Source organism: Meriones unguiculatus, chromosome 20 (genome assembly GCF_030254825.1).
Source record: "Meriones unguiculatus strain TT.TT164.6M chromosome 20, Bangor_MerUng_6.1, whole genome shotgun sequence".
Classification (NCBI taxonomy): domain Eukaryota; kingdom Metazoa; phylum Chordata; class Mammalia; order Rodentia; family Muridae; genus Meriones; species Meriones unguiculatus.
This window is the reverse complement of record NC_083367.1, coordinates 70225352-70249790: the sequence shown is the minus strand read 5'-3', so window position 1 is coordinate 70249790 and position 24439 is coordinate 70225352. Positions and strand designations below refer to the sequence as shown.

General features: G+C 45.4%; 1 protein-coding gene and 1 long non-coding RNA gene across 4 annotated transcripts in view; one reads left to right on the top strand and one right to left on the bottom strand.

Moving 5' to 3' along the window:
• Positions 1-24439, top strand: part of LOC132649443 (uncharacterized) — a 268684-nt gene that overhangs the window by 44254 nt on the left and 199991 nt on the right. Inside the window, exon 3 of one of the 3 annotated variants that reach the window (XR_009587880.1) lies at positions 21795-22234. The exons of the other annotated variants lie outside the window; for them this stretch is intronic. This is a non-coding gene — a long non-coding RNA (uncharacterized LOC132649443). Of the gene's footprint in view, positions 1-21794; positions 22235-24439 lie in introns of those variants that run through there. 3 annotated transcript variants of the gene reach the window in all.
• Positions 13245-23969, bottom strand: LOC110543958 (histocompatibility antigen 60b-like). The gene is made up of 6 exons (XM_060373189.1): positions 23859-23969; positions 23242-23370; positions 19527-19754; positions 18999-19256; positions 18192-18383; positions 13245-16501 (listed from the first exon to the last, which is right to left on the bottom strand). The coding sequence occupies exons 2-5, from the start codon at positions 23330-23332 to the stop codon at positions 18229-18231; spliced, it is 732 nt and encodes a 243-aa protein (XP_060229172.1). The 5' UTR covers positions 23333-23370; positions 23859-23969; the 3' UTR covers positions 13245-16501; positions 18192-18228.

The following is a 24439-nucleotide window of genomic DNA, read 5'->3' as shown; positions in this document are numbered from 1 at the left end:
GACAGAGGAAGGGTTTCAAGGATGAAGCTGTTTGATTTGCTTGCTTTACATGTAATTCCTCAGGTTCTATTCTTGGTAGCATGGTCCTATCACAAGAAAGAAAATACAGTACTTAATTATTCCAGGGGTAAGGGAAAATCTCCAATTCCAGTGGAAGGTCACTGCTTCAGACTAAGATCTCCTTAGCAGGGTGGGGCATTTCCAGGAATTCCTGGATGCTTGCTGGATCTGAAAGGGTCTGGCCTGTCATCTGTCCTGAGGGCTATGTGACTCTCCTTACAAGACCTGGGGTCACCCAGATGGGGGGGGCAGGGTTTAAGGCATCGCTGAGAAAAAGGCGTCCACCATCATAGATCAGGTGCAAATAAATGGCTATGCAGAGATGTCAGACTTCAACCTAATCCGGCAAAGCCCCAAAGCAGATAGGAAGTTAGCCCAGATGTGGGGGACAGTAATAACTGAAGACCAACACAGGACCAGGAGGCTGGAAGTTTCTGACTCGTTAAAGGAAAAGGCTCCTGTGTCCAGTGTCAAGAACTAAACCAATTCTCAGACTGCCTTTCATGGCAGACAGATGGGGTCCCTACCAGCAGGGACCCTCTGACCTGCAGCAGGTGTGGAGATTCTCTCTTAGAATCACTTCGCTGCTGCCCTAACACCAAGGGTGTGCACCCTCGAAGCCACTGTGAACAGCTGGTGTGGAAATAGTGAAGGGCTTGTAGCCAGACAGTCTCAGGTACTGCTGATTGATGTTCCTGTAGCTTGAAAGCATCCAGAGATAATCCTTCCCTGAAGAGGACCTGCCTCTAGGGCCCTATGACTTGGGAAAATCTGCAGCCTGAGGCATCAGTTCTAGGAAATGGCTGTGTGTTCGAGGCAGTTCCTAATTGGACTGGCTACCTACAGCAGGGAAAATGCGTTCTCTTTCAAAGTGGCATATTACTGGGCTGTGGGAGAGAGAGGCCTCTGGTCCTGGGCTATCAGAAGGTTCATCAGGCCTCAGGAAGATACCATGAGGTGAGCTCCTTCCCTCCAGGTTACAAAGTGGACCGTCACAGTCAGACCTGATATGCAGAAGTGAGACATTGCTGCAGGGACGTCACAAGTCCCTGTGTGTGGAGAGCTGCATAGCAAGGAGAGACATGGACCCTTGCTTCACAGAGGTCTCCTTTCCACAGATGACATGTGGAAATCTTAACCTAGAGGAAGGGAAGGGGCTTACATCTCTCTTTAGCACGCATCTCTGACTTCAGGAGTCTCCCTCATTTCATGGGACTTCAGAGAAGGATGGTCCACAAATACAAGGATATCCTCCTAGCATCTCTAACTGACCCAGAAGCCACAGGCAGCACAGGACCCATTCCTGACTGCTTCACACACAGCTTTTGCATCCCTTGGAGAAAGTGCCCAGGGGAATGGCCACCAATACCTGGATATGGGATCTTACCTACTCTGTGGTCAGAAGACTCTACTCCAGGGGCCAAACCTGCTCTCCTGCTGCCTCAGCAGCAGCGTTCACAGAAGGTGGGACATAGCATCTGATGCAGAGCTTTTGGGGAAGTGGGGGGAGCGGCTTGTGTAGTTGGAAATGCTGTCATGTGCCCTTTAAAGAAAAGCCATGCAAAGGTTGACTAAATGAACACCATGATCTGCTACTGTTCCCAGGAGGTAGAGTTGGCAGCCTGGGAGAAGAGGGCAGAATCTTACTACTCAGCGCCACTGGCATCATCCTGTGTGCTTTAAAGTTTGCCTGATAGCCCTGCTGTGGTTCTATGGATGAGAACGGATGGATTTCCTAGAGTATGTCCACAGGCAGGGGCATGTGATGTCAGGTGTTATTGTGTTGTTAAAGCACCTTCCTTGGTGGAAAGGTAGGAGGAGGGGAGGTAGGGATGGTGAGCTGGGGGCTGGGTCAGTGTATGAAGGAGGAGGGGAGGTAGGGATGGTGAGCTGGGGCCTGGGTCAGTGTATGAAGCAGAAAAGGAAGCTCTGTGGTGACTTCTGCCCATAATCTCAGCTCTTAGAAGGCTGATAAAGGGGACTGGTGCATGCTGGGAGCCAACTTGGATTACACACTGAGGAAAAAAGGGAGGGGGGAGGGAGGAGGACGATAAATAAAGAAATGAAGAGGGAACTTCCATGGTGTTGCTCCTCGTCCCTGGGGGCAGCTGGTGTGATCTGCAGGTGAAGTGCAGTGAAGGTTGTAGGAGATGCGGAGTTCTCAGAGCATGCTGGGAAGACAGTCTGGAACAGAGCAGCCCAGGGGTCTGGTTGAAGATCACCTCCTGTGGCTGTGGTAATTGGCTTCAGGGGCTCTAGTTTTGCTTTCTGCAGCTGTTTGAGGGCTTCAGTGGGATCCAGGTTAGCATTAGCCACCCTCAGCTCCTAAAGAGTTGAAGAAGGCCTGTGCGCACAGAGAAGCACCAGAGGAGCCGGAAAGTTAAACACACAGCACTCCTGTTCAATGGCATGAGAGGCTCAGCTGCTCGTCCTGGAATGCCAGCGTCACGTTGCTTGACTAGCTGGTGATCTCCTTTGCTGTCTGATGAGATAAGGCCCTGTCTGTATCTTCCAGAATTCATGTTTTTACTCACCCCAGACCCTTTGCCCTTTGTCTCTGGGAAGACCCCTGTGTTCAAATTTTCTGGTTCTGTTGCTCTCGGTGCGGGGTTCCTGTCCTCTCCAGATCTTACTATTTCCCACTTCTTACATTAAATTCCCTGCACGTTGCCCAACAGTTGGCCATAAGTCTCAGCATCTGCTTTGACAGTCTGCAGGGTAGAGCCTTTTGGAGGCCCTCTGTGGCAGGTTCCTAAGTTGTTTCCTGTTTTCTTCTTCTGATGTCCATTCTCTTTGCCTTTCAGTATGGGAATTGAGCATTTTAGTCAGGGTCCTCTCTCTTGATTAGTTTCCTTAGGTGTACAGGTTTTAGTATGTTTATCCTATGTTATATGATTATATGAGTGAGTATATACTTTGTGTGTCTTTCTGCTTCTGGGACAGCTCACTGAGGATGACCCTTTCCAGGTCCTACCATTTACCTGCAAATTTCATGATTTCCTTTTTTTCATTGCAGAGTAATACTCCATTGTGTAGATGTACCGCAATTTCTGCATCCATTCTTTAGTTGAGGGGCATCTGGGCTGTTTCCAGCTTCTGGCTATTACAAATAGAGCTGCTACAAACATGGTTGAGCAAATGTCCTTATTGTGTATTTGAGCCCCTTTTGGATATATGCCTAGGAGTGGTATGGCTGGATCTTGACGAAGCACTATTCCTAGTTGTCTGAGAAAGCGCCAGATGGATTTACAGAGAGTCTGCATTCCCACCAGCAGTGGAGGAGGGTTCCCCTTTCTCCACAACCTCTCCAGCATGTGTTGTCACTTGAGTTTTTCATCTTGGCCATTCTGATGAGTATAAGGTGAAATCTCAGGGTCGTTTTGATTTGCGTTTCCCTTATGGTTAATGAGATTGAACATTTCTTTACCCGTTTCTCTGCCATTCGATATTCCTCTACAGAGAGTTCTCTGTTTAGCTCTGATCCCCATTTTTTAATTGGATTACTTGGTTTGCTGCTTTTCAGCTTCTTTAGTTCTTTATATATGCTGGATATTAGCCCTCTGTCAGATAAAGGGTTGGTGAAGATTCTTTCCCAATCTGTAGGCAGTCGTTTTGTTTTGATGATGGTGTCCTTTGCTTTACAGAAGCTTTTCAGTTTCATGAGGTCCCATTTATTGATTGTTGCTCTTAGAGCCTGTGCTGTTGGTGTTCTGTTCAGGAAGTTGTCTCCTGTGCCAATGAATTCAAGGGTACTTCCCTGCTTTTTTTTCTAACCAATTTAATGTGTCTAGTTTTATGTTGAGGTCTTTGATCCACTTGGACTTCAGTTTTGTGCAGGGTGATAAGTATGGATCTATTTTCATTTTTCTACATGTAGACATCCAGTTAGACCAGCACCATTTGTTGAAGATGCTATCTTTTCTCCATTATATGGTTTTGGCATCTTTGTCAAAGATCAGGTGTTAATAAGTGTGTGGGTTTATTTCTGGGTCCTCTGTTCCGTACCATTGATCCACTATTCTGTTTCTATGCCAGTACCATGCAGGTTTTATTACTGTTACTCCAAAACACAGATTGAGATCAGGGATGGAGATACCTCCAGAAGATCTTTTATTGTAGAGGATTGTTTTAGCAATTCTGGGTTTCTTGTTATTTCATATGAAGTTGAGGATTTTTCTTTCCAGGTCTGTAAAGAATTGTGTTGGTAATTTGATGGGAATTGCATTGAATCTGTAGATTGCTGTTGGTAAAATGGCCATTTTTACTATGTTAATCCTGCCAAGCCATGAGCATGGGAGATCTTTCCATCTTCTGATATCCTCTTCTAATTCTTTCTTCAGAGACTTGAAATTTTTTTCATACAAGTCTTTGACTTGCTTGGTTAGAGTTACACCAAGGTACTTTATGTCATTTGTGGCTACATTGAAGGGTGTTGTTTCCCTAATTTTTTTCTCAGCCCTTTTGTCTTTTGTATACAGGAGGGCTACTGATTTTTTTTTAATTAATTTTGTATCCAGACACTTTGCTGAAGGTGTCAAGGCGTTTATCAGCTGTAGGAGTTCCCTGGTAGAGTTTTTGGGGTCACTCAGGTATACTATCATATCATCTGCAAATAGTGATACTTTGACTTCTTCCTTTCCAATTTGTATCCCCTCGATCTCCTTCAACTGTCTTATTGCTCTAGCAAGGACTTCCAGAACTATGTTGAAGAGATATGGAGAGAGTGGGCAGCCTTGTCTTGTCCCTGATTTCAGTGGGATTGCTTTAAGTTTCTCTCTGTTCAGTTTGATGTTGGCTATAGGTTTGCTCTATATCGCCTTTATTGTGTTTAGATATGTACCTTGTATCCCTGATCTCTCCAATACTTTGAACATGAATGGATGTTGGATTTTGTCAAATGCTTTTTCAGCATCTAGGGAGATTATCATGTGTTTTTTTTTTTTTCTTTCAGTTTGTTAGTATGGTGGATCGCATTGATGGATTTCTGTATATTGAACCACCCCTGCATGCCTGGAATGAAGCCTACTTGGTCATAGTGGATGATAGCTTTGATGTGTTCTTGTATTCGGTTTGCAAGTATTTTGTTGAGTATTTTTGCATCAATGTTCATAAGGGAGATTGACCTGAAATTCTCTTTCTTTATTGGGTCTTTGTCAGGTTTAGGTACCAAGGTGACTGTGGCTTTATAGAATGAGTTAGGTAATGTTCCTTTTGTTTCCATTTTGTGGAATAGTTTGAAGAGAATTGGAGTTAGCTCTTCTTTGAAGGTCTGGTAGAATTCTGCGCTGAAACCATCTGGTCCTGGGGTTTTCTTGGATGGGAGACTTTCGATGACCACTTCTATTTCCTTGGGGCATATAGGACTATTTAGTTGAGTACCTGGTCCTCATTCAGCTTTGGTAAGTCGAATCGATCAAGAAAATTGTCCATTTCATTGAGATTTTCTAATTTTGTGGCATATAGACTTTTGAAGTAAGTCCTAATGAGCGTTTGGATTTACTCAGGGCTGTAGTTATGTCCCCCCTTTCATTTCTGATTTTGTTGATTTGGATGGTGTCTCTCTGCCTTTTAGTTAGCTTGGCTAAGGGTTTGTCAATCTTGTTGATTTTCTCAAAGAACCAGCTCTTGGTTTCATTGATTCTTTGAATTGTTTTATTTGTTTCTAATGGATTGATTTCAGCCCTGAGTTGATTATTGCCAGCTGTCTACTCCTCTTTGGTGTGTCTGCTTCTTTTTTTTCTAGGGCTTTTAAGTGAGCCATTAAGTTGCTTGCATGAGATGTTTCCAATTTCTTCCTGAAGGCACTTAGTGCTATGAACTTTCCTCTTAGCACTGCTTTCATTGTGTCCCATAAGTTTGGTATGTTGTGTCTTCATTTTTATTGAATTCTAGGAAGTCTTTAATTTCTTTCTTTATTTCTTCTCTGACCTGCTGTCATTTAGTAGCAAGTTGTTCAGTTTGCATATGTGTGTAGGCTATTTGCTATTTCTGTCATTGAGGTCCAGATTTAGTCCATGGTGGTAAGATAGGATACAAGGGATTATTTTAACCTTCTTGTATCTGTTGAGGCTTGCTCTATTTTGGAGAAGGTTCCATGAGGTGCTGAGAAGAAGGTAAGTTCTTTTATGTTTGGGTGAAAGGTTCTGTAGATGTCCGTGAGGTCCATTTTGTTCATGACCTCTATCAGAGTTATTGTTTCTTTGTATAATTTCTGTTTTGATGACCTGTCCTTTGTTGAGAGTGGGGTGTTGAAGTCTCCCACTATCAATGTGTGGGGATCTACATGTGGTCTAAATTTTATCAAAGTTTCTTTTTCAAATGTGGGTTCTCTTGTATTTGGGGCATAGATGTTCAGGATTATGATGTCTTCCTGGTGGAATTTTCCCTTGTTGAATATAAAGTGTGTTTCCCTTCTCTTTTTATTAATTTTGGCTGAAAGTCTATTTTATCAGATATTAAAATGGCTACTCCTGCTTCCTTCTTGGGTCCATTTGCTTGGAAAGCCTTCATCCAACCCTTTACCTTCAGGTAATGTTTATCTTTGTGACTTAGGTATGTTTCTTGTATGCAACAGATTGCTTGGTTTTGTTTACGCATCCATTCTGTTAGTCTGTGTCTTTCTATTGGAGAGTTGAGTCCATTGATGTTGAGAGATTAATGACCAGTGGCTGTTAGATCCTTTGATTTTGATGTTGGCTGCGGTCATAAGGTTGTGTGCTTGGTTGCTTTTTGTTTTACTGTAGTGAGGTTAATTATTTCTTGTGCTTTCTTGAAAGTAGCTAGTGTTCTTGGGTTGTATTTTTCCCTCTAGTGTCTTCTGTAACGCTGGATTTGTGTGTAGGTATTGTTGAAATTTGTTTTTGTCATTGAATATCTTGTTTTCTCCGTCTATGAGGACTGAGAGTTTTGCAGGGTCTAGTAGTCTGGGCTGACATCTGTGTTCTCTTAGGGTCTGCATGATATCTGTCCAGGCCCTTCTGGCTTTCATAGTCTGTGTTAAAAAGTCAGGTGTGATTCTAATGGGTTTGCCACTATATGTTACTTGGCCTTTTTCTCTTGCAGCTTTCAGTATTTTTTCTTTGTTCTGTATACTTACTGTTTTGATTATTATGTGGCGGGAGGATTTTTCTTTTCTGGTCAAATTTGTTGGGTGTTCTGTAGGCCTCATGTATTCTTATTGGCCTCTCCTTTAACTTGGGGAAATTTTTCTTCAGTAATTTTGTTGAAAATATTTTCTGGGCCTTGGAGAAGGGAGTCTTCTTTTTCCTCTATACCTATTATTCTTAGGTTTTGTCTTTTCATATTGTCTTGAATTCCTTGGATGGTCTGTGTTAAGGATTTTTTGGATTTAACATTTTCTTTGACAGATACATCTATTTCTTCCATTGTATCTTCCACACCTGAGATTCTTTCTTCCATCTCTTGTAGTCTATTGGTTATGCTAACCTCTGTAGTTCCTGTTTTCTTCCCTAAGTTCTTTCTCTCTGCAATTTCCTCCATTTGTGTTTTCTTTAATTTTTCCAATTCTATCTTCAGATCTTGAGCTGTTTTGTTGATTTCCTTCACCTGTCTGCCTGTATTTTCCTGTTTTTCTATCACTTCTTTCAGCTGTTTGTTTGAACCAACCTCTGTTTCTTTTATTTCATTCAGTGCTTTAAGTATTCCCTTTCTAAAGGCCACAAACTGTTCGGCTGCAACTTCCTCTATTTCTTTACGGATGACAATATTCTGTTAGAGTTTATCTTCCTCTATGCCTTTATGTATCTTATTTGTTTCCTCTGTTATCATCTTCATGAGCATAGTTGTTAGGTCATCTTCTTGGATTTCAGTTATGCTGGGGTTTCCAGGGCTACTTGCCCCTGGGTAACTGGGTTCTGGAGATGCCATATTGCTCTATCTTTTGTTGGTTGAGCTTTTACGCTGGCCTGTACCCATTGAGCTATCTTAGGTGTTTGGGGTTATTGTCTGGTGGTTCCTGGGGATCCTGAAAAACACGATCGCTCTTGCTTTAGGGCCCAGGGTTCAGTTTCTTGGTCACTGTACTGGAAATGTTTTCTGGCTCCTCAGATGCCCTGTTCTCCGGGCGCAGCCATATTGTCCCGCTGTACCCATCTCTCCTTTTTAAAGAGACCCCTTTTTCTGTTTTCCCAGGGGACTCTATTTTATTCTACTGTTCTTCTTTACTGTCCTCTCACCTTTTGTATTGTCCTCCTTCCCCTCACTAAGGAGCACCTCGCACCTCATTTTTTCCAGCAAAGCAATATTACTATTTTAAACCCATATTTATTTAGTCATTTATTTCCATGTGGTTTTGACGGCAGTAATGCGGTAACATGTGTGTAGTGTCTGTCGAGGATACAAAAATACATCAGAATTGGAGTGACAGATGGCTCTGGGTCACCATGTGCGGTCTTATTTGACCCCTACTCCTCTAGAAGACCAGCCACTGCTCTTACCTACTGAGCAGCAACACAGACCCAGATTAATCTTTCTGAAGAGGTCTTTCTAAGCTCATACTCAAGATGGTAGTTCTGCTCATTCTTCTCACAGGAACACTTTCTTGATGCCCAGTGTTTGCAGCCTCCTTTGTTACTAGATCCAGACACTTATTATCTGTCTCAATAGGTTTCATCACAGTGACAAACAAAGGCATCTGGAGCTCCAAGACAAACAAGCCTTTTCAGCCACTCCTACACTATGTAGATGAGGCTGGCCTCAAACTCACAGACATCTCCTGCCTCTGCCTCTGGGGTGCTGAGGTCAATGTCATGAAGCACTATACCCTGCCCCTATCAGTATTTTTCTCCCTTTGCCTCTGCCTTTATCATTTGGTGTTTACATTGTTGCTGTTATAATCTGTGAATTTTATATTGTTTCAAATGTCATTGCAAAGATACATAGGAAAAGATTTCCTTTATAGTTTTTACAGCTGTTTTACAATGTTGCATTTTACAGTTAAACCTTCAGTCCCTTTGAGTGATGTGAATGAGGAGGTTCAGGTTTAGCCCTCTGCATGCTCCTGCCCAGTTTCCCCACAGTGTTTATTGAAGAGATTTCCTTCCCCCATTGCTCAATCCTGGCATCTCTGTTGAAGATCTATGTGCAGGCTTGCTTCTGCATTTCCTGTTCTCTTCCATCTCTTAGTGTTTTTTGTTTGTTTGTTTGTATGTCTTTTGTTTTGTTTTTGTGTTTGTTTTTTTTTATCATGCTGTTTTGGTTCCTCTAGCTGTGGTTATAGTTTAAAATCAAAGAATGTGATATATGCTGCTGTGTTCATTATGAAAATTCTTTAAATGCAGCTGGAGACATGGCTCAGCCACTAACAACACTTGTTGTGGCAGAGGACCCGGGTTCCATGACCCATGTAGTGACTCACAGCCATTCCCAACACTGTGGTCCTCAGACAACATATGAGCAAAACACGTGCATATATATGCAATAAAATATATAAACATGAAATGTAAAAATACTTTGACTATCTGGAGACTTTCGTATTTCTGTGTGAACTTGGGTATTTTTCTTCTTTTTCTATGGAGAATGCTATTGAGATTTTAAGAGTGATCACATAGAGTCTGTAGGCCATTTTGATTAGTATGAACACTAGAACTCTTATTCTTATAGTCAGCAACCACTCGATGTGTACTTAATTATTTGTGTCTTTTCCGTTTCTTTCATCCCTCTGCAGTTTTCCATACTCGTATCTTTTATCCCTTTGCTATATTTTTGGTGTCACTGACAATGAAGCAGTTCTCTTTAGTTTTCACATTATGTATTGTTAATGTTTGTGAATGAAACCGATTATTTTTGCTCGCTGATCTTAATTATTTTAGTTAAATTTATCTTTTATAATTTGTTCACTTTACACCCCGATTCTAGCCCCCTCCCTCGTCTCACCCTCCCGTCCTCTTCCCCTGTGTCCCTGTGCCCTAGTCCTCAGAGATGCAGAGCCTTTCACCCCTTCCATCTGACCCCACCCTGTCAGGTCTTATCAGGACTGCCTGCATTCTCTTCCTCTGTGGCCTGGCAAGGCCACCTCACCACCAGAAGTGATCAAAGGCTCGCTGATTTTTTAATCATACAACTTTATACTCCGTTTATTTGCTGGGCTGTTTGTGGTTTTCTAAGTTTACCATCATGTTGTTCACAATAGAGAGCCCTCAACCTCTTTATTTCTATTTCTTTGGGGGTGTCCCATTAGCTAGGGCTTCTAGTGCTGCACTGAACACAAGTCCTGAGAATGGGCACCTTGGTGGTTCAACTTCTCCCTGTTAAGTATGCACCCAGCTGTTTTGTAGTGTAAGACTGTGTGTGTGTGTGTGTGTGTGTGTGTGTGTATGTGTGTGTGTGTGTGTGTGTGTGGTGTTTAAGAACATTCTTCCCAGACCTTGTTTGTTGATAAATTTTATCAGGAAGTGTGTTGAATTTTGACACGTTTCTGTCCCCCCCCCTTTCTGGAGTGGTCAGGAAACTGTTGCCCTTTATCCTCTTCATTTGCTGCATCACAGTTATTGACTTGGGTACCTTGAACCTTCCTTGCCCATTGATGCCAAGTGAGGGCAGACAGCGCCAGGGCAAAGGAACCAGGGTCCTCACTGAGTTGTTTCACTTTCACTGCAGAGTAGACCAGGGAGCAAGCCTGCATTCCTGCCTGCTTCCTTCCTCTAGACTGCTTTATTTTTTATTTTTATTTTTTACAGCAGTGACTTTTCTTCACCCCCTTTCTCTCTGCGATGTGGAGGGCAAGGGGGGAGCACTGTCTCTACAGTACAGTTGCCTAGCAGCAGGTCGTAGAGAGCCACCACTGGGAACTGACTGGGCACTAAATTGAGCCAGTGTGGCAAAGCAGGTCTCAGGCTCTTCACTGCAGGTTTCTGTGTCCAGGTGTCCTCTGTCAGGTCACGGAACTCACCTGTCAGGCGTCCACACAGGCGGCCCAGGAGAACAACTGAGTGGAGCCGCAGAGCCTGGGTGCAATGCTGAGGTTGGTGACTCTAGCCCAAGCCATGGCTACTTTCTTCAGACCGCACAGAGTCCTATAAGAGTGCTGAGAGCTGCTTCCATTTGTAAGAACAACAAAGCCTCCCTTAAGGGGTAAGAGATACTTTAAAGTGAACGTAAACATGAAAGACTATGGGCAGGCTCCCAGAATGACCACAGGTTTAAGTTACCCATAATTTTTTTGGGCAGTAATTTTTATGAAATTTTTATACTAAAGAAACAGGGAACGTCATAAATCAATCATCCTCCAAATACATCTGTAGAGATGCCAGGCAGATAGGACAGCAAGTGAATCTCAACTCCAGGCTCAGATGCTAGCTGATAAAATTCTTTGCTTTTGGATTGGGGGGACCTACAGGGATTGTTCATACATTCTAAGGACATATTTAATTGTCACAAGAACGTAAAGTTATGTAGCTGGGCATGGTGGTGCATGCCTGTAATCTCTACACTGACCTCTTGTGTCTCCGTCTGTGATCGAGGCTGTCAATTAAATATAGGATAAGTACAGTTCAAGCTCTGACTCCATGTTTCCAGGACCATCTCCAGGTATTAAACCAGGGGATTAAGTTCACCTTAAATTTCTTCCACAGAAAGCAGGGCCATGGGGATGTCTGGACAGCTCCTCTCAGGTCCTGCTCATCCCCAGCTGTCCAATGCCTGTCACTGTGCATTCACCTGAGAAAAAGTAAGAGCGCTTAACCTACAAAGGCTTAAACAGCTGGTTTCTAGGGGCCTCTTGGAGATTTTTGTTCATTCTTTTAGTGAAAGTTTGTTACAACATACTAGCAAACACCTGCAGACTCTAATGAGTAACCAGAATCTGAGGTCAAGTTAAAAACCCCTTATGACACCTGACAGGCTAGGGTCAGAGGGAGGGGTGGAGGACCTCCCCTATCAGTGGGCTTGTGGAGGGGTATGGGAGGAGATGAGGTTAGGGTTAGGAAGCGATGAGGGAGGGGCCTACAGCTGGGATGCAAAGTGAATAAAGTATAATTAATTAAAAAAAATCCCTTATTTCTACATTTCTAGGGTTCCTTCTCCTCAGTCACTATTATCATCTTTCCTCCCTGTCCTGAGACTTCCAAAAGAAGGTTTCACACCGTCACTTACAATTCTTTTTTCCTGCTCACAGCTATTTCTTGTTTTACCTCTGTGGTATTTTTGGCCAGTCTCACTTAATCTTCCAGTATGATCTTTATCTTATAGGTCATAAGCCACTAAAATGGAGATAGTATTGTGGCAGGGCTATCTGTCACTAACATCTACAGCAACACTTAAAGTAAAAGTGACTTTTATTCACCAGATATAATTGTTGTGTCTGAGGCTTCTTGCCTCCATCTACTAACCTAGGCGTAGTGCTGGAAGCTTCATAATATCTTATCTTGCTAGATAAGATTGACCCTCCCTACAGTCTAATGGAGGCTTAGAAAGTTTTCAGCCTCTGAGCCTTACTATTAAAGTTCACCCGTTTTAGTTCTTTCTGAACTCTTGCTGGGTGGTTCAGCTCAGCTCTTCTCTCTCCAACTCCTTTCTAAGCTAAAGAGTCAAACTGGCTTCTCAGCTTCTCGCTGAGTTGCCCTGCTTGCCCTCAAACTAACTCTAGCAATCTGTTCCAATCTTCTGGCTACTTTTCATTCTCTGGATCCTCCTGCTGTTTGCCCGTGTCTGGCTTATTCTCTCTTCAGCCTGTCTCTGTGAAACACTCCCAGTAAAGCTGCCTCTGAATTGTGTGAACAGAAGTTCCACAAACTCTACTCCAGTGCACTGCTTCTCAACTCACTGACACAACTGTCAGCCCTGAGGCCCTCTTGACCTCTAAGTGATGTCACATCTGGCCTTCAACCTCATTCAACAATCACCCTTTTTCTCTCCAAAATGTGGGTCAAGTCCTTCTTAAGTTTTATGGTCTCATGATCCTATGCCAGCCGAGCAACCTCAGGCTGAGCGCTCAGTGCTCTATTCTCACCAATAAAGCCCTCCAAAAAGTATCCATCTACACCATGAATGATCTGCCGAACTGTGAGGGCAGAAATGCAGACTTAAAGGCTTCCTCCCTCAAAATTAAATCAAAATGTCCTCTGCCACGGACAGGCCCAGTCGGGCTTCCGTCGTCCGCGGGAGAACAAGACTTTAGACAGGAAGACACGGTTTCGGCGAAGAATTGACAGACAGAGACACCTTGATGGTTTTGACTCTGCTGCAACTTTACTGAAATCAAGCTAGTATTTTTATAATGATTTTACAAAAGGCACCTTAAAATTGGCATGCTTTCCAGAACATTCAGACTTTTACCAAGAATACAAAGTTTACATTTTAACTCAAAATGCAGTCAAACATAAAGCAGTACCCACGAATAATCTCGGCCTAAAAACTTTTTGATCAGAGTAAACAAAGGAAAAGAAACCTCAAATATAGTTTCATTATTGCTAACCAATGAAGAGGAAAGTCAGGAGCTAAGTCAGATGCCTGCCAAAGTCCCTCTCTATATCAAAATCTAACTACACCTTTGTTAACCCTCCTCCCATATGTCCTGCCCAAGATTTATGATCTTCCTTAGGAACAAGATACTGAAGGGAGGGGGAAACTCCTGCCAGCTGCACCTCTCATGCTATTATTTCTTAAGAAGGAGCCTATTATTATTTTTCTATTCTTAATGCCTATTAATACTAAATCTAATTCATTACTTTTCTTAAACTTATTTTTATTAAAGCCTTTAACAATCTACTAATAATAAATTTCTTTATAAAGTTAGTTGTGCTGTTTCAGGTGTCACAGAAAAAGATCAAAGAATTCATTATTCCAGCCCCAGAGCCACAACTGAAGAAGCATAGAAATCTCAGAACACGTCTCTTTTCCAAGTGGGATGAGTTTGCCAGGGACCTTCCAGGGGGCTTATTTCCGGGGAAATCATATCCCCCGCCCTGTAGCTTATGCTACTATGGCAACACTGGCGTGGGTGTGGCAGTCCTCTGCTAATGACCCGACTCTAATGCTTGGAGTCTGATCCAGTTCCTCATGACACCTCATACAAGTAGAGGATGAATCCTACCCTACCCGGGCACCTCAGGCCAGTGCTGAGCAATGGTGCTTTGACACTTATTATCTGAGAAGACAGCTAAGAGCTCCCTCTTCCCCTCTTCTCTATTCAAACGCAGATATACAAATGGCGCAGAGACAAGGCCAGGGAGCATCTTGTTCCTAGAATTAAGAAGTTCCACACGCTCTCAGGAGTATTGTCTCCTGAGGAGTCACGTGTTTAGTGTGGCCCCCAGTGTCTACCTTGTTCGGGCATGTACACACGTGTGTGCTTGTTCGCATACTCCTACATACGGAGACTAGACATTAAGTTTGGGTGTCATTCCCCAAGATGCCATGCAGACTGTGTTCATAGCCAGTCTGTACTGGAACTCCCCAGTTCATCTAGTCTGGCTGACGAGAAATTCGCAGAGATGAACTTCTCCCTCTCTGTCACCTACACTAGAAAAACAGACATGTGCCACCACAGTGGACATGGGTTCTGAGGAGGGAACCCAGAATTTCTCCCTCTCTGTCCCCTACACTGGGAACACAGGCATGTGCCACCACAGTGGACATGGGTTCTGAGGAGGGAACCCAGGTCCTCATGCTTGTGGGGACCAATACCAACCAACCAAAGCGTTATCCGTTATCCGACTGAGTTAGCTCTTTGTCCGTGCTCCTCACTAAAATGTTTACATCATTTTGGTCTGCTGAATATCACATATCTATGCCTGGCCATGGCCCCCTGTAGTTCCTGTCATGACAGCACCCTCTGGACTGCTAGTGTCCCATGTCCTGAGCTCTGTCCTCTGTGTGTACTGTCCATCGTTGCAGGCAGCACTATTTTAGGACTTTTTAACCTGTTACTTATCTTTCTCACCTGAGCTAACATCTTTGTAGTTTTCTTTCACCATAGGGTGATTCGATATTGTCCTATATATAAACCCTTATACATGTGTGATCTGAGGTTTGCTCACTTTTTCTGATTTATTATTTATTTTGCTAACCCTCTCCTCCTGAGAAGCTGGATGGAAGCTCCCTGTGACTAGCACCTTGGTCAGACATCATCCTGAACAGTGGGGGATGACACTGTGGAGCAAGGCAGGCGCTGGGTCAGGGGAGCAAGTCTTAGTTTGGTAGGGATGCTGAATTTTATTTTTATAACTGGATGTTTCATTTGTCTGAGAAAATATGTATTTGCAGTTTCATTGCCAATGGACTGTGTACTCACCGAACTCCTATAATACGAATGAAACCCTGAATACGTGAGCTATGAAATTAGTGCTCACATGTTAGTATTAATTTATAAGCTCTATCCAATTCACTGGCTGTAACTGCCAAGAAGTCCTTTGATAACTGTCTGCTGGCCCACACGGGCTACTTTACTCCAGTCTTAGTTACTGCTATAAACTCTCAGATCACACATTATAATACACATATAAGTGTATGCATCACATACGCTTAGATTACAGAATGGCTTCCAAGGGGTGAAGGAGTTGCCATTAGAGTTTAAAGAGACCAGACTGGAGGCAGAGACAGAGGGACAGTAAACACAGAGACTCAACGCAGAGGAGCTGTTAGGGCCTGCAGGGCTGCAGGGCTGTGCCAGCCTCAGGACTGAGTGCAGCTTAGCGGTGAGGAGCAGGACCACATTAGCATGGAGCAGCAGAGGAACTGTCAGAAAGTGATGCAAATAGGAGGTATTAATGCCCTTGGGTGGAGCTGAAGCCTTCAGATGGCCAGGAGTTCTCTGCCTGCAGGCTCCTTCAGGCAACCACATGGCAAGCTTGTGGGGCCATAACCATTGCAGGGTTAGGTGGCCTGTTCAGGGTCCAGGTGAGGGTGAGCCAAATCCTCAGTCCTGGATCTCTGATGTGGTTTTCATATGCACATGTGCTCACTGCTTCCAACCTGTTCTGGTAAGTGTACAGGTGACACCTTTTCCTTTAGGGTTAAGTTAGGTCTCAGCCTTTGAATCACGGGTGGTCCTGGGCAGGGCGTGTGTCTGTAAAGAGTGAGTTGTCATGACAAGCAATATCTGCTTTTCACTGAGAGGGGAGGCAAATGGAGTCACCCGGGGCAGGTCACTGTTTGAGACAGTGATGGGTAATTTAGAGCCAGGCCCAGCTTGCTGTCCACAAAGCAATTAAGTGAGAACAAGAACAAAAAAGGAACAAAACAGTGAGTCCCTGATGGCAGCAGCCTATTGCACTGTGATGCCCTGGTGCATGAGGCTCTGATGCCATCAGTCTCCTGGTTTCCCACCAGTCTGGAACTCAGCAGCACAGATTTCAGAGATACCATCAGAAATACGTTTGCTCCTTTGCTGAAGAAGCCACAGGCAGTGTTCAGAGTCACCCAACACAGCTGCTGATGACAACTGTAGATCAGACTACAGAGCTAGAGGAGCAGCAGGGAGCACCTGTGGACAAAAAGTGGGTTACAGTGGGCTCCAGAGCCCCCAGCTGCCGCACCCCACTCTCCTTCATTTCTCAGACACTCCCCACATCCAGACCATAGAATCAGCCACACAATCCTTTCCTATTTCATTTTCCTTCTAGATCCTCTGCTACTCCAAGCTCCTGTGTGGCAAAGCTTCAGATGTTTAATGTGTTGTAAGCATATTGAAAAAGAGATTGTGAATAAAAATATCAGCAAAAATGAAAAAAAAACAGATAATATGAAAATATGAAAGCCCAGCAAAATATACCTATATTTCTGTCTTTGCTGGCCTTATTATTTTCATTTTTCAAATGTGTGCTTTGGGGACAAGGATTCTCTTTATTCCCCAAGGTGACTTGGGTTTTGTATTATATAACCCACAACAGGCTTGAACTTTTCTGGCAATATTCCTGCCCCGACATTCCACACACTGAAATTGTAGGTCTGACCAACATACAGGTTAGGGCTCCTATACCTCATCTTTTCTGCTGTGCAGGTGCCCAGCTCATGTTACTTCATATTTCATTTCAGTCTCCTTTTTGTATTTAGCGAGTTAGCATAGTCAGCTGTAGTCTGTGCCCATCAGTGACAAGACACAAAAAGGAGTGTGATCACAGATAATTAAACCCCACCAAGCTCCCGTAAGTACATTCCTCTTAAATAAAACTCTCACCAGCCGCTCCAATCACATCTCACACGGAGGGACTCTCTGGCGGTACTAAAAGATGGTGAGCAAATGTGTCTTACAAGATATTTGGAACAACTAAGTAGATACAAGACGGGGGTCTCGGGAAAGAGCACGGCAGACCATACAAACGAGGTTTAGAAAGCAGTTAAGGGCCACTCTAGGTGTCTGAGCAGTCACGTGATGGACAGGTGGGCAGACTATCCTCAGAATTCATCTGGGGGGTTGGGCACATGGATCAGTTGGGGAGACCCTTCCTGGGAAGCATGAGAATCTGGACTTGAATTTCCAACCACCCAGTCAAAAGCTGGGCATGGCTGGGTGAGCCTGTCATTTCAGCCATCCAGGAGGTAGAAGCAGGGGAGCGAGGGCGCTTAGGGCTGCCAGCCTAGCTCCAGTTCAGCTTGTCTCTCAGGGAGCATGGTGGATTTTGTCTCCTGTGTACATGGATGCATACAAAGTACACGCATCCACATGACACGCACACATAAGACAGAACTGAAAGAAAGCCGAGTCAGCGTGCGGTCAAGGATTGCTCCACCAATGTTTCTCATGGTCTAGGGAAGACACAGCAGGTGATGGGCAACTTCTGTGGCATTAAGTGGAATTCCTGAGCTGGATCATGTCATCCTCAGAAATCACAGTCTTGGGGGAACCTTTGATTGGGTCATGAAGAGGGAATACCCCATTTCGTTTTCCTTCTATCTTATCTAGATCCTTGGGTTCTGTCACCTCAGGAGGACTTTCCTGTTCCTTCCCTCTGCTGACTATATGGTTTCACTGACTCTGCCAGCCTCCTGCACCCAGCAACAGTATAATATCACTACAGAGTGGGGGCTCAAGGCTAAGAAGGGGCATTGTTATAGTGGAGAGATGGACCCTGTGATGAACGGCGGTTTGGATGAGAACACTAGGACCCCTCTCCTATGTCCTCACCAGAATAATACTACCAAGCACAAGAGTGAGAACCCAGCCTGCTCCTTACCTCTTTTCTTCACAATCCAGGCAACTGCAAAGACTACTCAGATGATCAATGCAATGATTAAAGGTAATAGATACAGAATCCAGCTGGTGTGTTGATACTCGCTGGCAGATGTAGGTGGTGTGGTATTCACAGTACGAGGAATCTGGGTGGCAGAGCTAAGCTGGGTAGTATCCTGAGGATTTACTTTTGGTCCTTTCAAACAATGAGAAAAAAATATGGATAAAACAAAAAACACACCTCCATCAGCAACTTCTCTCTCTAGGCAGCACAAGGAATTCATGTGCGATAACTATTTTACCAGATCCTGGATGGATGAATAGGATGTGTGTAAGATGTTCTCACACAGTTTATCTCACTACCAATGGAAGCAAATGTCTTGAACCTCCAAACCATGTGACATATTTACTGTGGGTAGAACTTTCTGGATGTTGGAACAATTGATAGTATTTGATGGTGCCAAAGAAAGTTATTGACACCTTCAATAGTGCTGGTGGAGCTGGTGGAAGGGCAGCCATAATGGAGGAAGAAAAGGCAGGAAGTTTACAGTGATGCAGACAGACTTGGGGTCCGTTAGCAGCCACAGAACCCTAGTAAACAGGGAATGAGTTGGAAAGAGGAATCCTCGTGGTCATTTCTGGCCTCCCAGACAGGAAGACCACCAAGAATTCACTCACTCAGTCTACCAAAATTTCCCTTATGCACACTTGCTGACATTCACACAGGGAGGTCATCAGAGTTTTCAAGGGAACTGTCATGCCTTTCCTACCCTGTGGAAGTTTCTTTGCGGTAATCTACCGAGCTACTTACTTGGCTCTTCCCTCAAGTGTGTGGACAATTTCTTGAGGCAATCTCTGAAATTTCCTTCAGAGAGCTTTCTGAGGGCTTCTTTTAGGTGCTCCCATTGTATCCCAGCACTGCCTGCATCATGAGGACTACACCTGCAAGTCTTGTTGGTTAGATAACAGTTGTAGTTATGCTTTCCATCAATGGTGAAGGCCCAGCGGGCATCAATGAGGTCTCCTTGTTTGTATTGAGACTGCATGGTGACATTCATTGTGTGATTTCCTGCAAATGGCACACAGAACAATCATCATCTTCTACCCTTTATAGAGCCATCACCCCCTCAATGGCCAGGTCTGTCTCTGCACACTTAGGAACCTGTTTTCTTTCCTCCCTGGCTTGCCAGTTTTTGCACATTAGGTACCAAGTACTTCCAGGCTGGGTCAATATTCAGCACTTTTATGCCAATACAGCAGCAGCAAGATTCCCACACTTGCTCTGCACTTCCCATTTCTTACTGATAGCCTCTATCTTTGTATTCAGTCCCATACTCACCTGTGGGCGGGAATAACCCTGATTCCGGGCATTTCTCTTCTAAAAACTCTTTTAAGCTGTCTGGCAAAATTGTGCACACTTGAATGGCTTTTCCCTCCTTCTCCAGTTTACGCAAAAGTGTGTCTTCATTGCTGTTACCATACTGAAGGAGAGTCTGTCCATTCAATGAGCATTGTCCAGCTGTGGTACGAGACTTGACAGGGAGTATGCAGTTTAGAGAGTCTGCATCTGTGAGAGAAACATGCATGTGAGTGCCAATGGGAAAGCAGAGGTTCATAGACTCGTGGTTTTGAAACTCTGGGAAAATGTCAGAAGGACAAGTGTCTTTTCAAGAGTTCCAGCAGCTTCTGGATCCTTATTTCTGCGCCATCGTTGACTGTCTTAGCTTGTAGAACTCAAGTGCACAAAGTGTCACCAGGAAGATTTATCTCACAAGTACTTTTAGTGATTATGATCAAGTGTTGAAGAGTAAAATATATCACGTAGGATCCATATTCCTGGGGCTGAAACTCTTGCTGAGCACACAGGGGAAAGGAGACATAGAACACGTGGTGAATTCACCATGGTGCCTGTGTGTTCAGGAAAGGCTCCTGGAGTCATGTGCAGCTTGGCTTGGAATGGGGAGCTGCCACCTGTGAGCACAGAGCTCGTCATGTCCCCACTGGGCCCCTTCACACAATGTTGGGCGTCAGATCTCAGGTTCCCCACATTCAAGCACACCTCAAATTCATGCTCAAGGAGACATCTGTCTGTCTGTGACCTGCTGGAAGCGCCAGTCTCTCCCCTTCCCTGGGAGTCTTGGTTCCCAGCACACTTATGGCCCCTGGTCTCCAAGACTTTCACTAACAGCTTAGGAGAACAAAATAGCCTGGAGCCATCCTGTTAACAGACTGCACACAGAAGCAGGTAAGACCTCCTGAGGTTTGTACATATTTATGCTGTTTGTGCATAAGCACTAACATTTAAAATTTAAAAAATTGTGGAAGAAAACTCTTAGAAATATGCAGTAGAATAAAATACTAAGCACAAAAGGGATGTTAAAAACAGCCTATTCTTCTCCCTCCTCCCCAAACCTTCTGCTATGAGGTAGAGTGTTTCAGGTTTGGGAACTCCTTTCCTGTCTCCTTCAGCCAGCTTGCTCTTCCCTTCTTCTTTCTGCTTCCTCAGCCACATGTTTTCTTCCTATCTCTAAGGTTTCCACTCTCCACTTTCCTTTTCCTACCCCTCCTGAAGCTTGAAATTGTCCTTGAGTGGCTAAGATTCCTTGTCTCTAAGTACACCCCAGCAGAGGATTTGGTGGACATGAACAGGAGCTTCGGGGCCTGAGAACTAGCTTTGTGCTTGTGAACTAAACATCACAAAACTAGTACTTGATGGATCAGGATGAAACACGCATGTCTCATCTCTAGGGAAATCCACTTTTAAACCTGAAAAGAAACTTTTGCTAACGAGGAACCGTGAATGATGAAGGTGAATTAAGAAAGCATTCCTGACATCGTATTTGCACTACTCCTGCTAAGACTAAAATGGCAAACGTCTTGGAAGGGAGTATTGATGCACAGAACTCCAGATGTTAGTAAGGAAACCATTTTTGTAGCCTCACAACTATGCCTCAGTAGTGTCGATCAGACAAGGTCTCTGAGATGCTTGGGATTCATCAATAGGCAAGGCAGGCTGCCAGTGACCCAGGGTTCTCCTGCCTCTGCTTTCCTAGTGCTGACAATGAAAGCAAACAGCCCCACGCCCAGATCATTTACATGAGTTCTAGGGATCAAATTCAAGTCCTCGTGGTTGTGAAGCAGGTACTTTACCACTCAGAGTTCTCCCCAAGCTTAGGACACACAGGACGGTTAATGATCAGCAAACAGAATTTTCTGCAGACAATGCCCACGTGCTACAGGAATGGCTTACACGACCCAGGTCAGATACTGCATGGAATACGCAATCCAGCACCTCTAAAATGGGTAGTGAAGGGCTGTGTAAAAGGACCAGAGTACCCATGTCAAAGGAGATGTGATATGAAATTAGGAGTGTGGCCTTTTGGAGTAGGTGTAGCTTTGTTGGAGGAAGTGTGTCACTGGGGGAGGACCCTGAGGTTTCAGAAAGCCCACTCCAAGCCAGAGTCTCTCTTCTTGCTGCCTTTAGGTCAGGATACAGAACTCTCAGCTATGATATCTGCCATTGTGTTGACCTATTCTACACCATGAAAAAAATGGACTAAACCTCTGAAATGCTAAGCAAGTTCCAACTAAATGCTTTCTTTTATAGGAGTTGCCATGGTCAGGTCAGTTCTCAAGGAAGCTGCCACCTCTCCCTCAGCAAAGACCACAGGCTTCAAGGAGTGTCCTCTGTGTTCCATGGGATCCAAGGAATCCACTGGACAGCAATGGAGAGATCAACAGTCCTTAAGTTCAGGACCTCCTGCTGTCATTTCTAGCTGACCCAGAAGTCACAGGCAGCAAAGAACCAGTGCTGTCTGGGAAACATGCAGCTTTCACAGGACTTCTGAAGACACTCTGCAGGGATCGGTACCAATCCTGGTTCATGGAGTATTCCCTAATCTGGCTTAGAGGACACATCTGCTGTCTCATTCAGCAGCTTGTGACCTTCTGCTGCTGTCCCACCAAATGCAGAATTGAGTATTTGATGCAGACAGAGATACACTGAGACTCCCCCAACTGAATAAAAATGAGTGCCTGCATTTACAGAACAGAAGAACCCTCTCCTGTCTAAAGAACACCACTATCTGGTGCCATGTCCGCAGGAGACAGACCACATGGGCCTGGGAGCAAGGGCAGCAGCTTCCATAGCTCCCCCAGTCCATTGCCAGGATCCCTCCTAGAGGACAAGGTGCTCCAGCCCTGAGTAGCTGGGGTGTCTTAAGGCATGAGCTCACATTGCTTCCTGGTGGGTGAGCAGTGAAAAGGCATTTTGTGGGTTGGAAAGTTGGGAAGGCTAGATGGGCAGGGAAGGGAGCTGAGCAGCTGGGTGGTTGATGATTCCTGTCTGCGCTGAAGATGAGCCTGGTGTCACAGTCCTGTAACCCCAGCACTTGGTAGACCAAGGGAGAGAAAGGCTTGTTTCAGAGTCTATAGTGTGGGCTACATAATGCCTTAAAACAAAACAACTCTAGAATGAAAAAAGGAAAAATGAATGAGGGGAGGGGACAAGAATGTGGGAGGTGTGGCCATCTTGTCCCTGGAAGCTGGGATCTGCTGGAGAAGTACCATGAGAAGGTGGGAAAGAAAGTTCAAGGGCAAAGGGGACCATGAATGGTGGAGGGCTTGTGAGGAATGCCCAGGGAAGGCAGTCTCCAGAACTAGCATGCCTTAGGTCCAGGGGTGTGACACAGCCTCCTGGAGGGGTCTTGCCCTGTGTCCAGCACATCCTGTCCTGGTGACTGGGCTTTAGGCTTCCTGCAGACCCAGAAGGTGTTGAGGGCTTCACCAGGAACTTCCCCCTGTCCCCCACCCTCTTCAGAGCCGCCCTCCGCTGTAATTTTCCCCCTAACTTCTTCAATCCACTGAAGCCCGGGTGGGACAGAGATAGAGTCAGGGCTCCTGGTCGCTGAGGTGGTGAAGAAAAGAAGCCCAGGGCTTCCTGGTAGCCCAGGACCCTGGAATTCATGACTCAGAATCCGGTCTGTCCTCCATGTCCCTCCCTCACCCTCACCCCCACCCCAACCCCACCCCCTCTATGGACCCTGGGAACTCACCATGGGACAGAGTGGTTTGCAGGAAGCTCAGGAGAAGTAAAAGTGTCACAGTCAGGGAATGACCAGGCTTGGTGCTTGCTCCCTCTTTCATGGTTCCTTCCTGAGACAGGGCTGTCCTCAGCGGTGGAGCTGGGGAGAGGATGGGGATTCCTCAGGACCTGCGCGCAGAGGAAACCCCGCAGAGACCTGCAGCTCCAGGCTCCCGGGCTGTGAAGTCAGGCCTTTCCGGCCCCGCCACGCGGGTTCCTAGTCCACTTTCCCTACGTGACTGCGGGGACCCCTCCGCGTGCTGTGGCTCTGCTTTTCCTCCCTGCCCCGCTGGGCGCGCGGCGAGGACTGTGAACTTTGTGGTCCGAGGGCGATGCGCAGGGCGCCCACACCCCGCGGTGCCTTCACCTCACTCTGCGGGTTCCTAGTCCGCTCTCCCTACGTGTGTGCGGGGACCCTCCTGGCCCCGTGGTTCTCGTCCTCCCCCCCCCGGCTAACCGAGGTCCCTGCCCCCTCGGGAGAGCGGAGGCGACGACTCTGAATTTAGGGAACCAAGGGCGCGCGGACGTCTCCGCCAGGACAAAGTGGTTCAGGGCGCCCACACCCCGCGGCCCCTTCACCTCACTCACCAGCAGTTGAGCTGTCGGGAACCCCGGGCCAGAGTCAGGAAAGACAGAGAAAGAGCGAAGTCTGCGCCTTCAGCGGACTCCCTTGCGAGCAGCCTGGAAAATGAGAGAAATTTGTTCCCGCCCATTTCCTCTGGCATCAGGTCCACGCCCACAGCGCCGGGCGGGGCACTCTAAGGCTCCACTCAGGTCCTAGGGAGGTAGAAGCTCCAGCATTTCCTCTGTTTCTTCACTACCTTCGCACACACCCTCCTTCTCCTTCAGACCTGCTCTTTCTGGCTTCCTTTATCTCTTTTTCTTCTCCATCCTGACTCATTTGCTCCCCAGGGCCCTTCCCCATTAGCCCCTGGTGCACCCTCAAGTTCTTTGTTGTCCCACTACTGGCCACTGTGGACCCTCCCCCAATGGAGAATACTATAGGAAGTTAATAGCAACTACATACAGCCTATAGGTCCACTTTGATTATTATGAGCATTGTAACAGTGTTTCTTCTAATCTGTGAACACAGGTGTGCCCTTCAATTTTTTTCCTGTTGGCAGTTTTTCATATTCAGATTTTTTTTTTACCCGTTTGTCTGAGTTTAT

Excerpts from the sequence above, each read along its gene's own strand:
- LOC110543958 (XM_060373189.1), bottom strand. The coding sequence starts at position 23,332 with ATGAAAGAGGGAGCAAGCACCAAGCCTGGTCATTCCCTGACTGTGACA. Across the intron at positions 19,755-23,241 it reads GCAAACCACTCTGTCCCATG|ATGCAGACTCTCTAAACTGC; the intron begins GTGAGTTCCCAG and ends TTTCTCTCACAG. Across the intron at positions 18,384-18,998 it reads ACACTTGAGGGAAGAGCCAA|GACCAAAAGTAAATCCTCAG; the intron begins GTAAGTAGCTCG and ends ATTGTTTGAAAG.